This window comes from Pseudonaja textilis, chromosome 12 (genome assembly GCF_049901715.1).
Source record: "Pseudonaja textilis isolate UNSWEBS1 chromosome 12, rPseTex1.2, whole genome shotgun sequence".
Lineage (NCBI taxonomy): Eukaryota > Metazoa > Chordata > Lepidosauria > Squamata > Elapidae > Pseudonaja > Pseudonaja textilis.
The window spans coordinates 2,109,608-2,124,792 of NC_142001.1; the positions used below are offsets into that span (position 1 = coordinate 2,109,608).

The 15,185-nt window shown below is 41.2% G+C and overlaps 1 protein-coding gene across 7 annotated transcripts in view; it reads left to right on the forward strand.

The window, feature by feature from the left end:
• Positions 1-15,185, forward strand: part of ARHGEF9 (Cdc42 guanine nucleotide exchange factor 9) — a 263,763-nt gene that overhangs the window by 237,024 nt on the left and 11,554 nt on the right. For all 7 annotated transcript variants that reach the window (XM_087940852.1, XM_087940853.1, XM_087940854.1 and 4 more), the window contains 2 exons: positions 12,098-12,341; positions 14,422-14,490. In XM_087940852.1, the coding sequence (XP_087796978.1) occupies positions 12,098-12,341; positions 14,422-14,490 (313 nt within the window). The remainder of the gene's footprint in view (positions 1-12,097; positions 12,342-14,421; positions 14,491-15,185) is intronic.

Consider the following 15,185-nt stretch of genomic DNA (forward strand, 5'->3'; position numbering starts at 1 on the left):
GTGCCTTGGCCTGAGCTGGGTCGTTCTGTTTGCAAGGCCAAAGTTGGTCCTTGCTGATTAGTCAATGAACTCTGATGTTAATTGCCTTGGGTTTCATTGTGCCTCTAGTTCAGTTCCCCATATCTAAGTAAACTTGTATTCAAATGACTCATTCGCCCTGTTGTATGTGCTGTCTGGACGACACCAAGAGAAATGCTGAATACAGGTAGTCCTCAACCTACAAGAGTTCATTTAGTGACCATTCGCCCTGTTGTATGTGCTGTCTGGGTGACACCAAGAGAAATGCTGAATACAGGTAGTCCTCAACCTACAAGAGTTCATTTAGTGACCATTCAAAATGACAACAGGACTGAAAGAAGTGACTTATGACCACTTTTCACACTTACGACCGTTGCAGCATTCCCCGTGGTCACATGATCAAAATTCAGTTGCTTGGCAACTGAGTCATATTATGACAGTCACAGTGTCACAAGATTCAGTGATCCCCTTTTGCAGCCTTCTGACAAGCAAAGTCAACAGGGAAGCCAGATTCGCTTAATAACCGTGTTACTAACTTTTAAGAGTTGCCATGATTCATGTAGCAATGGTGACAAGCAAGGTCGAAAAATGGGGCCATTTAACAAATTTCTCACTTAGCAACACAAATTTTAGGCTCAGTTGTGGTCGTAAGTCAAGGGCTATTTGTTGCAAGCAGTTATGATAGCAGCTTGTGTGGTTTTAGTAGAAGTGACATTTTTACTGGTTTATCAGTAAAAAAAATTTCCTCTTGGCTAAGTATTTGATTTTTAGCATTCCAAAATGCTAAAGCGGATGGTTTTGAATCCGGCCACTTCCCCAGAGTTTTGGATCTAAATCTTTACATGGCAGCATGCCGTTAGTCTTGGGCTTTTCATTCCTGAAATGTATTTACATTTTTCGCCTTCTCTCCATTTCAACTTTCAAGGGAGCATCGATAAAACAGAATAAAATCGGACTTGGTAAAATCTATTTTGTGTAGTGTTGCTATGAATCTCTAGAGCTGGTCCATACATCAATATGATGGCAGCTTAAAAGGGAATAAAGATGCAGAGGAAATGCAGATTGTGACAGATTGCACAGGTTGAAATTTTAGACTTCGTTCAAGATATTCTCTTCTTTAGACCCACAGCGGGTTGTGTGATCGAGTCAGCCCGTAGCTAAAATAAAGACAAGGGTGGTGTAGAAGCATCTGTCCCTATTTCAGTTTCTAACTCCGTTGTTACGGAGGTCAGGTGCTGTACTGCCTATGACACCGCGACACATTAATCAGAGCCTGAGAATCAATTGACCCCATAAAGCAGTGGTAGGTTTGAGAGATTATGAGGGGAAACGAGAAACCCAAGAGCCAGTTTGAAATAGTGGTTAAGGTATCAGGCTAAAAACTGGGAGGCCAGGAGTTCTAGTCCTGCCTAGAGGACTAGAAGGAGGCCATGGCAAACCACTTCTGAAAATTTTGCCAAGAAAATTGCAGGCAGTTGTCATTTGAAGAGGGAGGGAGGGAGGGAAAGGAAGGAAGGAAGGAAGGAAGGAAGGAAGGAAGGAAGGAAGGAAGGAAGGAAGGAAGGAAGGAAGGAAGGAAGGATAAAGAGATGGGGAGCAGGAAGGAAAAGATAAAAAAGATGGGAGGGACAGAGGAAAGGGAGGGAGGAAAGATGGAAGGAAGGAAGGAAGGAATGTTATATATAATCAGCAGAAGAAAGGAATTTATTACTAGCTTATCTCATACAGTAAATGGAAGCTCAGCTGAGCTGCAAAAAGGTCAAGAAGAGGCAACTGGTGACGTTCAAAGAAATCCCATCTCAGTGAACTCACTAATAGAAGAAAGCTGAGGTTCCACCTGAAATTTCCAAGATTTTACATTTCTTATTGTTGTGTTCAAACTCCTGACTGAAGTCGGAGTGTCTGTAGCTTCTTTAATCATTCCTTGCACTACTGAGCTTGGCAAGAGTTAGGTTGGCTCTCGGCTAGAGATCCGTCCTGGGCACCCTGAGGAAAGTATCTGTCCAGGGGCTGAAATCATTCTGAGAAATAAAACAGATGACAGAGGTCACTTATTCCTTTTTTAATAAAAAAATAAGTCACACGGGCATCTCAAAGTACCCTCATGCTTATTCTTTTCATAGCTTTAAAGAATCTTCTCAGATGTTCTGCATTCTTTTAAAGCCTTTCAAAAGACTCTTATTTGCACCTAGAAAAATGGAAGAAGGAGAAACTCCAGAATTTCCCAGGGGCAGAATCCTCCATCAATATTGAAAAAGTCCCTGAGGAAAGGGTCCTTCTGGATTACTCCACTTGGAATATAAGAGCCAGTCTCATGTAGTGCATAATATCATGTGCATAAGTGCAAAGGGGTGTGCATAAATGCACCATCGTGCCTCCTGTCCCCATTTATTTTTATTTATTGTCCCCATTTATTTGTACCTATTGCCTATATTCTTACTCATGTTTATATGTACTTATACCTATTATCCTGTAAGCGATTGACAAATCAAATAAATAAGTAAATGAAGTGGTTTAAGCCAGTGGTGGCTCAGAAACCAGGAATTGTGAGTTCTAGTCCTGCCTTAGCCATAAAAGTAGGTTGTGTGACATTGGACCAACCACCAGGAGACAGTGAGTTCTAGTCCTGCCTTAAGCATGAAAGCCAGCCCGATGCTTTGGGCCATTCACTCTCCCTTACCTCACAAGGTTGTTGTATGGAAAATTAGAGGAAGAAGGAGTATTAGATATTTTTGCCCCCTAGAGTTAGTTTATTAAAAAACAATAAAGATGGGAAGGAGTCTAATAAATAATGGAGCATGGGAAGCCAGACTAGTTGCAAACGGCTAGATTCTGGGACTGCAGAGCAAAACACCAGGCAACTCTCTAACATACTTCCATTGGCTGTTAGATGTTTGACACTGTGACTTGCAATGTCAAGTTTGTACTGGATCAAAATTGAGTGTAATGTTTGACATTTTCGGATGGTCAGCTGATTCCTGAAACCAATAAATAAAATCTCTAAATGCATCGCATTGCTTGACAGCTTTCATTGATGCCAAGAAGTTGGAGATCAGAAAATAAACCAAGAACAGATTTTGTCTCTGAAACGGTTTTGGAACAGGAACATAAGACTCCCATCTGATTGAGAGAGGGTGTCAGGACTAAAAGAGGCCCCCAGTAGCACCTGTGATCAGTCGGAGAAGAAAACGTAGCTTTCCCAGTTGCCTTGGGGGGGGGGGGCATGCTTTCTGGGTGAGTTTGTGTTTTTTTAGAAGTTGGGATAAAGAAGGGAAAAGACTATGGAGTCCCTCATCGCTTTCAGAAAGGAGAAAAAAAGGGCAGCTGAAAAAATCTTTGCTGTCTTTTCTCCTTACTCCGTAGCTCCTTTTCTGCAGGGTTCTTTGTGTGAAATAAAAGGGCTTTCTTGTCTGCCTTGTTCAGAAAAAGAAATTGGCATCTTTGTGAGTCTTCCCTCCCGTTGAATTCCTCCACAGAATTCTGCAAGGAGGAGGAATCATCTGCACACCCCGCAAAAAAGCTACCTTGAAGCCTTTACACACTGTAAACAGAAGAAGCTGGACATAAATTAAATAATAACATCAATAAAATAAAATAAAATAAAATATTTGCAGGTACATATTATGCAATATAATTTGGTATGGAGCTGAGTATTAGAGATGTAGCACTACTCTATTATGTACAAGTATTATATTTCTAATATTTCTAACAGTATTAGAAATATGCTATAGTGCTATTTTGACATATAAATGCATTTATAGTCATGCTACTGTTGGAAGAATTATCCTTCTGGGTTCAGTTCCAAGTGGGGAAAAGGACACTGGAAACATGGAAGCTGTTTGGAAAGATGGCTTAATGGTGGACAGGACCACGTGGCTTGGAGCTCCAGAGTGAAAAGGATGACCACATGCTTCAAGGTGAAAAGAGAAGGGACGGCCAAGATGCTGAGAGAGCCTTATATACCCTCTGTTGGGCCCCACCTTAGTATTTCCTGTTCCTCTGCAAGAAATGTATCCCATTGGCTGTCAGACTCCCAGGGGGCGGGGTCTTAGCTAACTTTGTAGGCTTTGTAGTCTGGACCACATGGCTTCACCTGAGTGCTGGCTGATGCAATCTTCCCAGGCCAGGTGGTGAGATGGGTAGAGGCCTTTATGATGTAAAATACTCTGACCGAAGCCTTAATAGCCCGTTAGCAAAGGTGGGAGGCTGAGTTTCTGCCTCTCTGAGGTGAATTTCTGCTTCTGAGTTTCTGCTCTTTTTAGGGGAAATATTCTGCCTTTTTAATATTTCCCAGGATATTTCATTTTTCTAGGAGAGGGGTGGGTGCTAACTTCCTACACTACTGTATTACAGAAAAAAATGGGGAATATACTTGAAGGACCCTTCTGTAAAGGGTTAGGATTAGGAAGCCAACTTGTAGTATAGATCTTTATGTCATTTTGTAACCCACCAGCTGGTCTGTTGGGGATAATGCACAAATTAGTCCTCACTGAGACAAAGGTAATTCATCCAGAACTCATTCGTAGCCGCAAATTGAAATGAACAGGACATACATTCAATTTCACAGCTACTATGGTTGTTGGCTGAGCAAGGACAAAAATAGCCAGAGATGATTGAAGCCTGGGAAATGGGCTCTTTGTCAGTCAATAGGAGTGCTGATTTATCACCTGCCAAATGGGGTGTGGCAGCAGAAGAAAACAATCACTTAATAGCCAGACATCAACACCCTAATTAACAACTAAAAGAGATACACATAACCAGGAGCCATATAAATGCAACGCATATAGTAGCCCAGTTCATACTCAGAGCAGTAAAAACCCCTCATTTCAACCCTAAGCTACAAAACATTCTCCTTTATTGGTATGTTCTTAATTCTTTTCCTTTTCTGTTTTGTTAGAAATTACATGCAAGTTTGGGGATGTTTGCAGAGCTTCTGCAGCCTTAGAACTGCTAGTTACACTCACATAGTTGGCCAGCCTTGAGATGCAAGCAGTGTGGTTCATGTGGAGGAGGGGGATATTGTGCTTGGTGCTTCCTGAACTTGGTTGTTTTCTTGCTGGCATTTCATTATCCAACTAGATAACATCATCAGTGCTAGGAGGGAAAGAGGGTTACAGGAATAAGGGAAAGGAAGAGAACTGTGATGTCCTGTGGCTCTCTGGCTTGGTTGTTTTTTTGCAGGCATTTCATTACCCAACTAGGTAATATCATCAGTTGCACCAAGGACCACACGGTTCATCTCTGAGCTATGGAGATTCTCTTTGCTGGTAGTGTACTCCTTCCTTATGTATTGCTTGTTTTTATTCGGACTGCCAAAGATAACAGCAGCTTCCTTTGTACCGCTTTGCTCACAGCAAACTGAGCATAAATGCTGGTAGTTAATGGACCACTTACCCCATTATTATCACCTTATTAGATCTGTTTAGAAAAAACCTAAGTCAATTGTCCTTTAATGTTTTCCCTTCTAGTAATAAATAGCAATATAGCAATTCCACTCTCTCGAACATCTGATTCTGATAAGAGGATGCAACTGGATTTCCCCCATTGTTGTTGGTTCCTTTTAATCTTCCTTCCAACACCAAGATCCTTGAAAAATTATGTTAAAACACTGTCAGATCCTTTTGCATCTCACATGGAATGGAAAATGCTGCTAGGTGTAAGGCTTCAGATCTGATTTAGATCCTGCTAAAAGAAGAATCCCACAAAGTGGGTCAAACTGAAACTAAAATCCAAACAGAGCAGGATGTATTATGTAGTATACTAACTGTTGCTTGATGAAGACAATCCAGATTTCTGTGCCCTGAAAAAATATCACTTTGCTTTCTAGGCTTAAAGGCTGAAGTTATTGATAGGCTTGGAACCTAACAGGAAGTTGATAAGGGTTTTGACTAGATAGATACACCATGACAGGCATAGTTCACTCTGGAAGTCCCCCCCCCTGTAATTTATAGTATTTATTTAGTTATTTATTTAGATATATGTCTGTCCTTCATTGAGAAGTTCAAGATGGTAGACATAGTGCTATTTCTTCCTATTTTTCCTTACAACAAGTCCTGTAAGCTAATTTGGACTAAGAGAGCCACTTTGGTCTAGACTAGAAGCCAGGAGATGGAGTTCTAGTCCCACCTTAGGCGTGAAAGCCAGGTGGGTGACTTTGAGCCAGTCACACTTTCTCAGCTCAACTGCTCACAGGGCTGTTGTGCAGAAAATTTCAGAAAGAGAACAAGCATTTTGCATGTTCACTACCTTGAGTTATTTATAAAGTAACAAAGGTGGGATAAAAATATAATAATAATAATACTAAAAAATATTGTGTGCCCCCAAAATCACTTGCTCAACGTCTGCAACTGAAGAAGTTGGCTCTTGCAGCTATGGATCCAAGTGCTGTCACCCTTCTACCATACTGAACTCTTGTTCAATTTTCTCTCGTACTATTTTGAGTAGACTTAGTTGAGTTAAAATTATTTTTAATTCGTAGTAACTCTTGTTCTGCTCTTAAATCTTTGCCCTGTTTATTTTGTACATTATGATTCTTGATTCTTAATGAATGTACCTTTTCTTTATGTATACTGAGAGCATTTACACCAAGACAAATTCCTTGCGTGTCCAATCACACTTGGCCAATAATCCTATCCTATCCTATCCTATCCTATCCTATCCTATCCTATCCTATCCTATCCTATCCTATCCTATCCTATTCTATTCTATTCTATTCATTTCCTCTGATCTAAGTGAAATGCAGTGACCCCAAAATGGAATGCAAAAGGATAGCTTCATAGCAGAACCAGTTTCCTGGCCAAGTGGTTGACACCGATGTTGTTGGATGAATTCTCACAGGACTTGGACAGCCATTGATCAGGGCATTTTTATTTGGAATGGGGGTTGGACTGTGTGTCCTGAAGGGCCCCTTTCAGTTTTAGGATTGTCTAACTTTTTCTTGCTGAGATATGATATATGCAATTGTGTAAGATTAATTTTATGTTAAGACTATCACCACAAAACACACACTCACTTTTCCTTTTTTCCCCTTTTTTTAAAGTCTGCAGGCAAGCTTTGATCAGGTAATACCTTTCAAGAGCATGTGGCAAAGTTGATTAAGCTTCAGATTAAATTTTCATTATTAGGGAGAGAAATTGGAATGAAGTAGAACTTGATTTAAGCAATCAAGGCCGAAGTCCTACTCTCCGTAGGAGAGGATAAAGTAACTCAGTTTTTAATGCAAAGCAGGATATGATTTCTGATTAATCATTCCAGCAGCCCTCTTTCTCCAAATTATTTCCAGGACCTTTGACCTGAAATAAAGGGAAAGGGAAAGAAATAGAACAAAAGAGTGCAGAGATGCCAGCCTATAATAATATTCCTAGAGAATATCTGCTTTCTGAAATTGTTCTTGTAGGAGAACAGTTTCCTGTTTAATAACAGCAAAATTTGGCACCAATAAATACGGACAGTAACTTTGCAGAGCAGTTTAAACAAGAAATGAAGGAAGTTAGAATATCAGTTTTGGATTGATCAATGCAGAAGGATACAGGCTGAAACAGGAATACAACTTAAGGCACCTCTTCATGGTCCTCCATGCTTCAGCACCTTGGAGAGTTCCCCCATTTGATCATAGACCAAAAAAATAGAATAACAAAGTTGGAAGGGACCTTAGAGATCTTCTAGTCCAACCTTCTCCTCAAGCAGGAAACCCTTTATCATTTCAGACAAACGGCTGTTCAATCTCTTCTCCAATGATGGAGCATACACAATTGCTGAAGACAAGCTATTGGTTGATTGCTTTCATTGTTGGGAAATTTCTCTCAGTTCTAGGTTGCTTCTCTCCTTGATTAGTTTCCATCTATTGTTTCTTGTCCTGCCTTCAGGTGCTTTGGAGAATAGGTTGACCCCCTCAAATATTGGAACGCTGCTATCATGTCACCACGAGTCCTTGTTTTCATTAGACTAGACATTTTTATTTTTTATTTTTATTTTATTTAGAAAAGTTATATAACCCCCTACTCACAGAGACTCTAGGCACAAACAAGAGTGTCTACATCTTTTTTATATTGTGGCTTGCTAAAATATAAAATATAAGCCTGGCTTACTAAAAATTGCTTTCAAGCAGCAATCATCCCCCCATAGCTGTTCATAAAGTTGAAGCAGCAGCTACACCCAATTCTTCCTTGCCACTCCATTTTAAGCCATGTCCTCTAATATGCTGATATGTGTTGTTGGTCCTGCCACTGCTGATTAAGATGCTAGCAGATATGCTCATCTCAAATGAAGGGTTGGGTTGGAATTGAGGTATCCGTCAGATGTGGCTAGTTTTTGAGAGATCTGGTGCAGCTCTTGGCATTAAAAGTATCAGAATAGAAAAGAAAAGTGCACCCCAAAGTTTTGAATACTAAATTGATTCAGAAATGTATTAAATGGCACATAGGTGGGTCTGATTGGGATAAACAGTAGAAATGACACATAAATGTTTTGCATTCTTTTTTAATTTAAATTTATTTTATTCCATTTTTATATATGGTTTTATTAATGTTTGTGTTTTACATTCTGTATTTTGATTATGGCCCATTGACTGCTAAACAATAAAGTTACAAGTATTATTTAAATAGTACTTTTAAGGAAAGAAAACATAGAATTTTGATTTCTATCTTTCCCTCCCTCCCTCTTTAACCCTTCCTTGGAGGACCCAAGAATAGGGCCCATGAATAGAATGGAATGGAATGGAATGGAATGGAATGGAATAGAATAGAATAGAATAGAATAGAATAGAATAGAATAGAATAGAATAGAATATTTGGAATTGAATGGAATGGAATCTGGAAGGGACCTTGGAGGTCTTCTGCTCAAACAGGACAACCTATACCATCTCACACAAGTGACTGTCCAGTCTCCTCTTAAAAACCTCCAGGGATGGAGCAACCACAACACCTGAAGGCAGCCGTTCTACACTGGTTAATTGTCCTCACTATTAGGAAGTTTTTCCTCAATTCCAGGTTGCTTCTCTCTTTGGTTAGTTTCCAACCATTGTTTCTTGTCCTACCCTCTGGTGCTTTAGGGAATAATTCGACCGCCTCTTCTTTGTGGCAGCCCCTCAAATACTGGAATACTGCTATCATGTTGCCCCTAATTCTTCTTCTTTTTAGACAAGACCAAATAATCAGTTCTATCTTATCTTCTTTCAACAAAAAGTCTATATACGTTTTCTAATATTTTAAAAAAATCTGTATCTTTTCTATCTTTATCTATCAGAGCTTAATCAACTTTGCCACAAAATGGTGAGTGTTGCATCAAGTTTATAATCCAATCTTCTATTGTGGATATTATTTAAATAGCATTTATGTGTGCAATATAGTAAATAATTGTAAAATAATAAGATGTAAAGAGAAAAGAGTGCAGAGAAGGGCAACAAAGATGATTGTGGCTAAAATGTATGAAGAAGGGTGGCAGAAGTTGAGTATGGCTAGCCTAGTGAAAAAAAAGAACCAGGGAAGACATGATGGCACTGTTCTAGTATTTGAGGGGCTCCTACAAAGATGAGGAAGGTCAACCTATTTTCTAAGGCACCAGAAGGCAAGACAAGAAAGAATGGATGGAAATTAATCAAGGAGAGAACCAACCTAGAACTAAGGAGAAATTTCCCAACAGTGAGAACAATTGGACTCCCCTGAAGCTCCATGAGACATAGTCAAGAGTAATTGATGATAGAAATGTCTTTTCAGCAACAGCAGGTAATCTAGAAGGTCCCTACCCTGGTCCTTTGCTTGTCGCTATAATTGCATTAAAAACTCTATAGAATCTTGCTTCAGTTTATGTTCTCCTTGCCTTGACCATAAAACTAACTTTTAACTAACTCTCTCTCCCCTCCTCCTACCCTTCCTTCCATTCTTCCCCCTCTTCCTTTTTTTTCTTCTCTCCCCTTTTTCTTCTCTCTCCTCCTTTTCTCTCCTGACTCATTCCTTAAATATATGATTAAGTAAGTTGACCACATGTTCAGCCAACTGGGACTCACCTAGATCAGGGGACCATCTGCTGTACCCCTATGTCAGCTGCTCAAATAACTTTACCTTTTTAAAATTATTTTTAAAAATAGGTCTAGCACCAGCTGTTCCAAATGAGCCTCTGTTTAAGTAAACTTATATAAAATTAGTCATGGCTGAAGCCTCTGCTGTGCAACTGGCTTTGAAATTGTGACGTTTGCTCAGTTTTTATTTCTAATTTCGACTGCAAACATTTCGTATTTCAATCTGACACTTTTCTTAACAGTGTCTTTTTTTCCCCAAACGTGACAAAGATATGACCAGAATCTTCAACTCTATGGTGCTTGAGGAATTGTGAGTTCAGCACCAGTAAAACACTGCTTGAAGAATAGTAGAAACGTGTGTTAGCTAAGGCTAAGGCAAGTTGGAAGGAGGCATGGTTCACTAATCTACAGGCTGCCCCACTCAGTCATCTAGCAAAGAAAGACTCCATTTGTTTTGGCCAAGAGTATAACTTTACCGAAGCTTAAGTGTGTACAGAAATAGTGTAAGCTGAATGTGCAAACAATACAAAGTAAATTTGTATACACCAGCCCCCCACCCCCCCTCCAAGTTATCTGTAACTGTCCAATTTGGTGCTTGTATATTGTTTAGGAAACAGGTTCATTGTTACCAGCTCTGCATATCAATAGTTGACCTTGGCTGGCTGAAGCTTCTCACAAGGTACTCATCTCAAATAATTTAATTGCTAGAGCCCACTGTAACTACATAGACAAAAAGGCATTAAAGAGTTGTTAACCTAATCCTACGTAGCTTTTCCTCTGGTAATATCACAGTACTAACTAGAGCATACAAACCATTTGCTAGACCAATACTTGAATACAGCTCATCAGTCTGGAACCCACATTACGTATCTGATATTAACACAGTTGAGAAAGTCCAGAAATATTTCACAAAAGTTCTCCACTCCTCTACTCGTTGCAGAATACCTTATGCCACCAGACTTGAAATTCTAGACCTAGAAAATCTACAACTACGCCGCCTCTGGTCCGATCTAAGTATAGTATATAAAATCATATATTGCAATGTCCTACCTTCAAATGAATACTTCAGCTTCAACCATAACAACACTAGAGCACACAATAGATAGGTTAACTGCACCAAACTTGATTTCAGGAAATACGACTTCAGCCACAGAGTGGTCAGTGTCTGGAATACTCTACCTGACTCTGTGGTTTCTTCCCCAAACCCCAAAAACTTTAACCTTAGACTGTCTACTATTGACCTTACCCCTTTCCTAAGAGGGGGCGTGCATAAGCGCACCAATGTGCCTACCATCCCTGTCCTATTGTTTCTTTTATTTTTCTTATGTATCCATGATTCATAACTATGTTTTTACTTATACCTATTATCTTGTAAGCCATTGACAAATCAAATCAAGGAAGGAAGGAAGGAAGGAAGGAAGGAAGGAAGGAAGGAAAGAAAGAAAGAAAGAAAGAAAAGTGCAGTTGGGCTCCCCCCATCTTTCTTTCATTCCAATCCTTCCCTCTCTCCACCCCCCCCCACCCCCATTGCTAAAGTCAGTCTGCCAGCTCATGAAGCATGGATAGGACAGGTACAGCCATGACATTCCCCTTGACTGGTGGTCTCCATCATTCTCTTTGCCCACATCGTCCAGCATATATGGGAGACCAGAGATATTTCTCTTATTTATTTGACGTATTTCTGTTTTTAGTAGATCTATGGACTAGGGAGATAAAAAGACCGAAACCCTCTCCTCCTGCTTAAAACTGCAACGGAAATGTTGTCTGTTTGCTAACTGTGTGGGGGGGAACTTCTCCCTGGCAAATGGATTTCTAGACTTCTTGCTGCATTTCAGAGAGAAACTTCCAGTCAGTATTAATCCGCAAGAGATCTTGGGTGTGCTAGAGTTCCACCTCATCCCACAGCATAAAAGTTGAGAGGTTCCATCCAGGGTTGGTTCTTTCTAGCCATCTTAATGAATGGCCTTTGCATTCCAGCGACTGTGTTCATTTCTCCCGAGGAGATGAAATCAGAGTTTTAAACATGACACAGTTTTGAATGTGTTCTGTTTTGTTTTCCTGCAGGATCTGATAAGAAGAGACATCTTGTACTACAAAGGACGGATTGATATGGACCGCTATGAAGTTTTGGATATTGAAGACGGACGGGACGATGACTTCAATGTGAGCATGAAGAATGCTTTCAAGCTGCATAATAAGGAGACTGAGGAAATGCATTTGTTTTTTGCCAAGAAGCTGGAAGAGAAATTGAGGTGGCTCAGAGCTTTCCGCGAGGAGCGAAAGATGGTGCAAGAAGATGAGAAGATAGGTAAGACATGAGGTTCTCAGCAGGTGGGTCTTAGAGCTCAGGAATAGGATTTGCACCTCACACAACATCTGCTAGGACCCCCTGTATAAACAGGCCCTAGCATCCCCCCTTCAGTGTGACTGCAGGAACCCACCTCAAACAGGAGAGGGCATATACTGGGCCCAGTAGCTGATTTTTTTTTAAATATAAATGATGCTGCATTTCAGTGGATAGAGGGCCAAACATTGGCATCTGAACATAGATCTTTTTAACATTTATATTTTATTGTGTTTTACTAATATGGGGAAAACGTCAACATGCATTGTTAGTCCATGCATGATATACCATACTTTAAATAAACAGAGATTCGGAACCCTTCTTCCCTCCTGGTTAGATATTGAATGTTGGCCTCCTATTGCTCCATTTGTCCATTGGCTTCCAAATACGTCTGGAATCTCCTGAAAAGAAGAACCAACAGGTTGCACCATCTCTTTCCTATTATCCATTCTTGCAATGGGAAACTACAACCATGTGTTTTTCCTTGCATGATAGCAACAGCAATAGCACTTAGATGTATATACTACCCCATAGTGCTTTACAGTGTCAAAGTATTGTCCTCAATAATCTGGCTCTTCATTTTACCAACCTCGGAAGGATGGAAGGCTGAATCAACCTTCAGCTCATTGGGATCAAACTCCAGGTTGTGGGCAGAGTTAGCCTGCAATAGCAATAGCACGTAGATTTATATACCACTTCATAGTGCTTTACAGCCCTAAGCACATTACAGAATCAGCCTCTTGCCCCCAACAATCTGGGTCCTCATTTGACTGACCTCAGGAGGATGGAAGGCTGAGCCAACTGTGAGCCTGTCAAAATCGAACTCCTGGTAGTGGGCAGAGCCAGCCTGCAATGTTGCATTCTAACCATGGAGCCACCATGGCTCCTCATATAGAAAAGCCCACTTTTGCTCCCAGATCTGTCTTCCTTCACATAGAAAACCATGGGCTCCAGTCAAAGAAAATCTTGTGCTGCCTTCCAAGGAGCAACATAACTGACTGTAAGGCAGAGTGGAGCAAGGAGGCTTTGAAGAGAGTATCAAGCTTTTGCTTGATGTCCTTCAAGGGATAGGAAGATATTGTCTCTTTAATTTCCCAATGTAGATTTTCCAGGCATGACGGGGGTCCCCAAATTCCCAGCCATCATTCATGGGAAATCTTAAAAGTTTAACCCCAACTTGTCCAAAGGAGCCAGTGGCTGGAAGCAGCAGTCATGTAGTCACATGTAGACGGGCAAGCGCTTCAGAAAATGGAGCTGGTTGTCTAATCAAGGAGTGTGTATGCATCAAGCTGACTGACTGGAGGGAAGAAAATTCTGTTGGTTTGCATTTTCATAAAAAGGTATCCACTTTGCCATTTACAAACCGGTACATGAACTGGTGATATCTCATGTCATTTGACAGAGGAGAACGTGCTCTATAAATTATGGAGAAGAGTGAGTGGGTGAAATGACTCTAGGAGCAGAGGGTGGTGTTCTTGCACTTATTGCACTAATGGCAAAATTCAATTATGCGCAACAGCACACAGATCAAAAGCATGCCTAGGAAGCATATAGGTACTAACCAGTGGTGCACCAGAAGGGAAAAAAAACCCACACCAAAACTGTGGAACAAGAAGGGTTCTTTTTATGAAAAAGGTTGACTTGCAAACAATGTGGCTGTTTATACAAATAGGCATACGGACCAGCGTACAGGGAAACAGCGCATAAAAAACGGTGTGTACAAAATGCATGAGGAAAAACTAGCATGAAAAGAGGGGGGGGAGAGAGGGAGGAAGGGAGAGAGGAAGGAAGGAAGGGAAGGAGGGAGGGAGGGAGGGAGGAAGGAAGGGAGGGAGGGAGGAAGAGAGGGAGAAAGGAACAAAGACAGGGAAGGAGAAAATGGAAGCAGAGAAAAAAGAAAAGGAAGGAGAGATCAGTGAGGGCATAATCAGGTCTGTTGGATTAATCTACCTCTTTAAGCCTTCAGGAAATCTAGGTGGAGAAGAGGGACTATGTTTCTGCAGAGGGTTCACTCTCTCTTCCCCCCCTCCTCTTTCCCCTCCAGGCTTTGAAATTTCTGAGAACCAGAAACGACAAGCAGCCATGACTGTAAGAAAAGTCAGTAAACAGAAAGGTAATTCCCTCGGTGTGTGGTGGGCAGTGAGTGGACGGCAGCCGGCCGACAGCCTCACCTTTGCCCTTCTGTTCCTCCCCCTCAGTGCCTGCCTCCCTTTTCCTGTCCTGTCCTTTCAACTGTGCACCTTTTGGCGCCTACAGGTAGTCCTCAGGTTATGATGGCAGTCGGGCCCAGAATTTCCATCCCACTTAAGCCCGAGAGCCAGCTTGGTATGGTGATGAAAGTGTTGGACTAAGAGCGGGATAATCTAATTTTCTAGTCTTCCCTCAGCCGTGGAGACCCTCTCTCAGACCAGCCAACTTCCTAGACCTTGATATTGTGTGGAGGGGGGAAATGGGAGGAGGGAGTGCCCGCCTTCCTGTCCCAAAGACAGGATGTAAATCCACAAGTGAACAAATGGGCTGAATTGTCTATTGGAGAATTGCTTATTTCATGAGAAACTCAGGAGAAGAGATGCCAGGTGCCTCCGGCAGGACAGGTAAAGCCATCAGAAGCTGCCCTACAGCAGAGCAGATGACTAACAGTCAAACTCAGCATTTGTGAGAATTGGACAACTGCTCTGTCTCCCACAAGCTCCCAGCAGGAGATCAGGCAGCTACTCGATCCATTTCAATGGAAGAATCTACAAACTTTTGCAAGCAAGCAAAGCTGCCTCCATTAAATAACCCTCCAGTTCTAAGATCTGGCAAGGT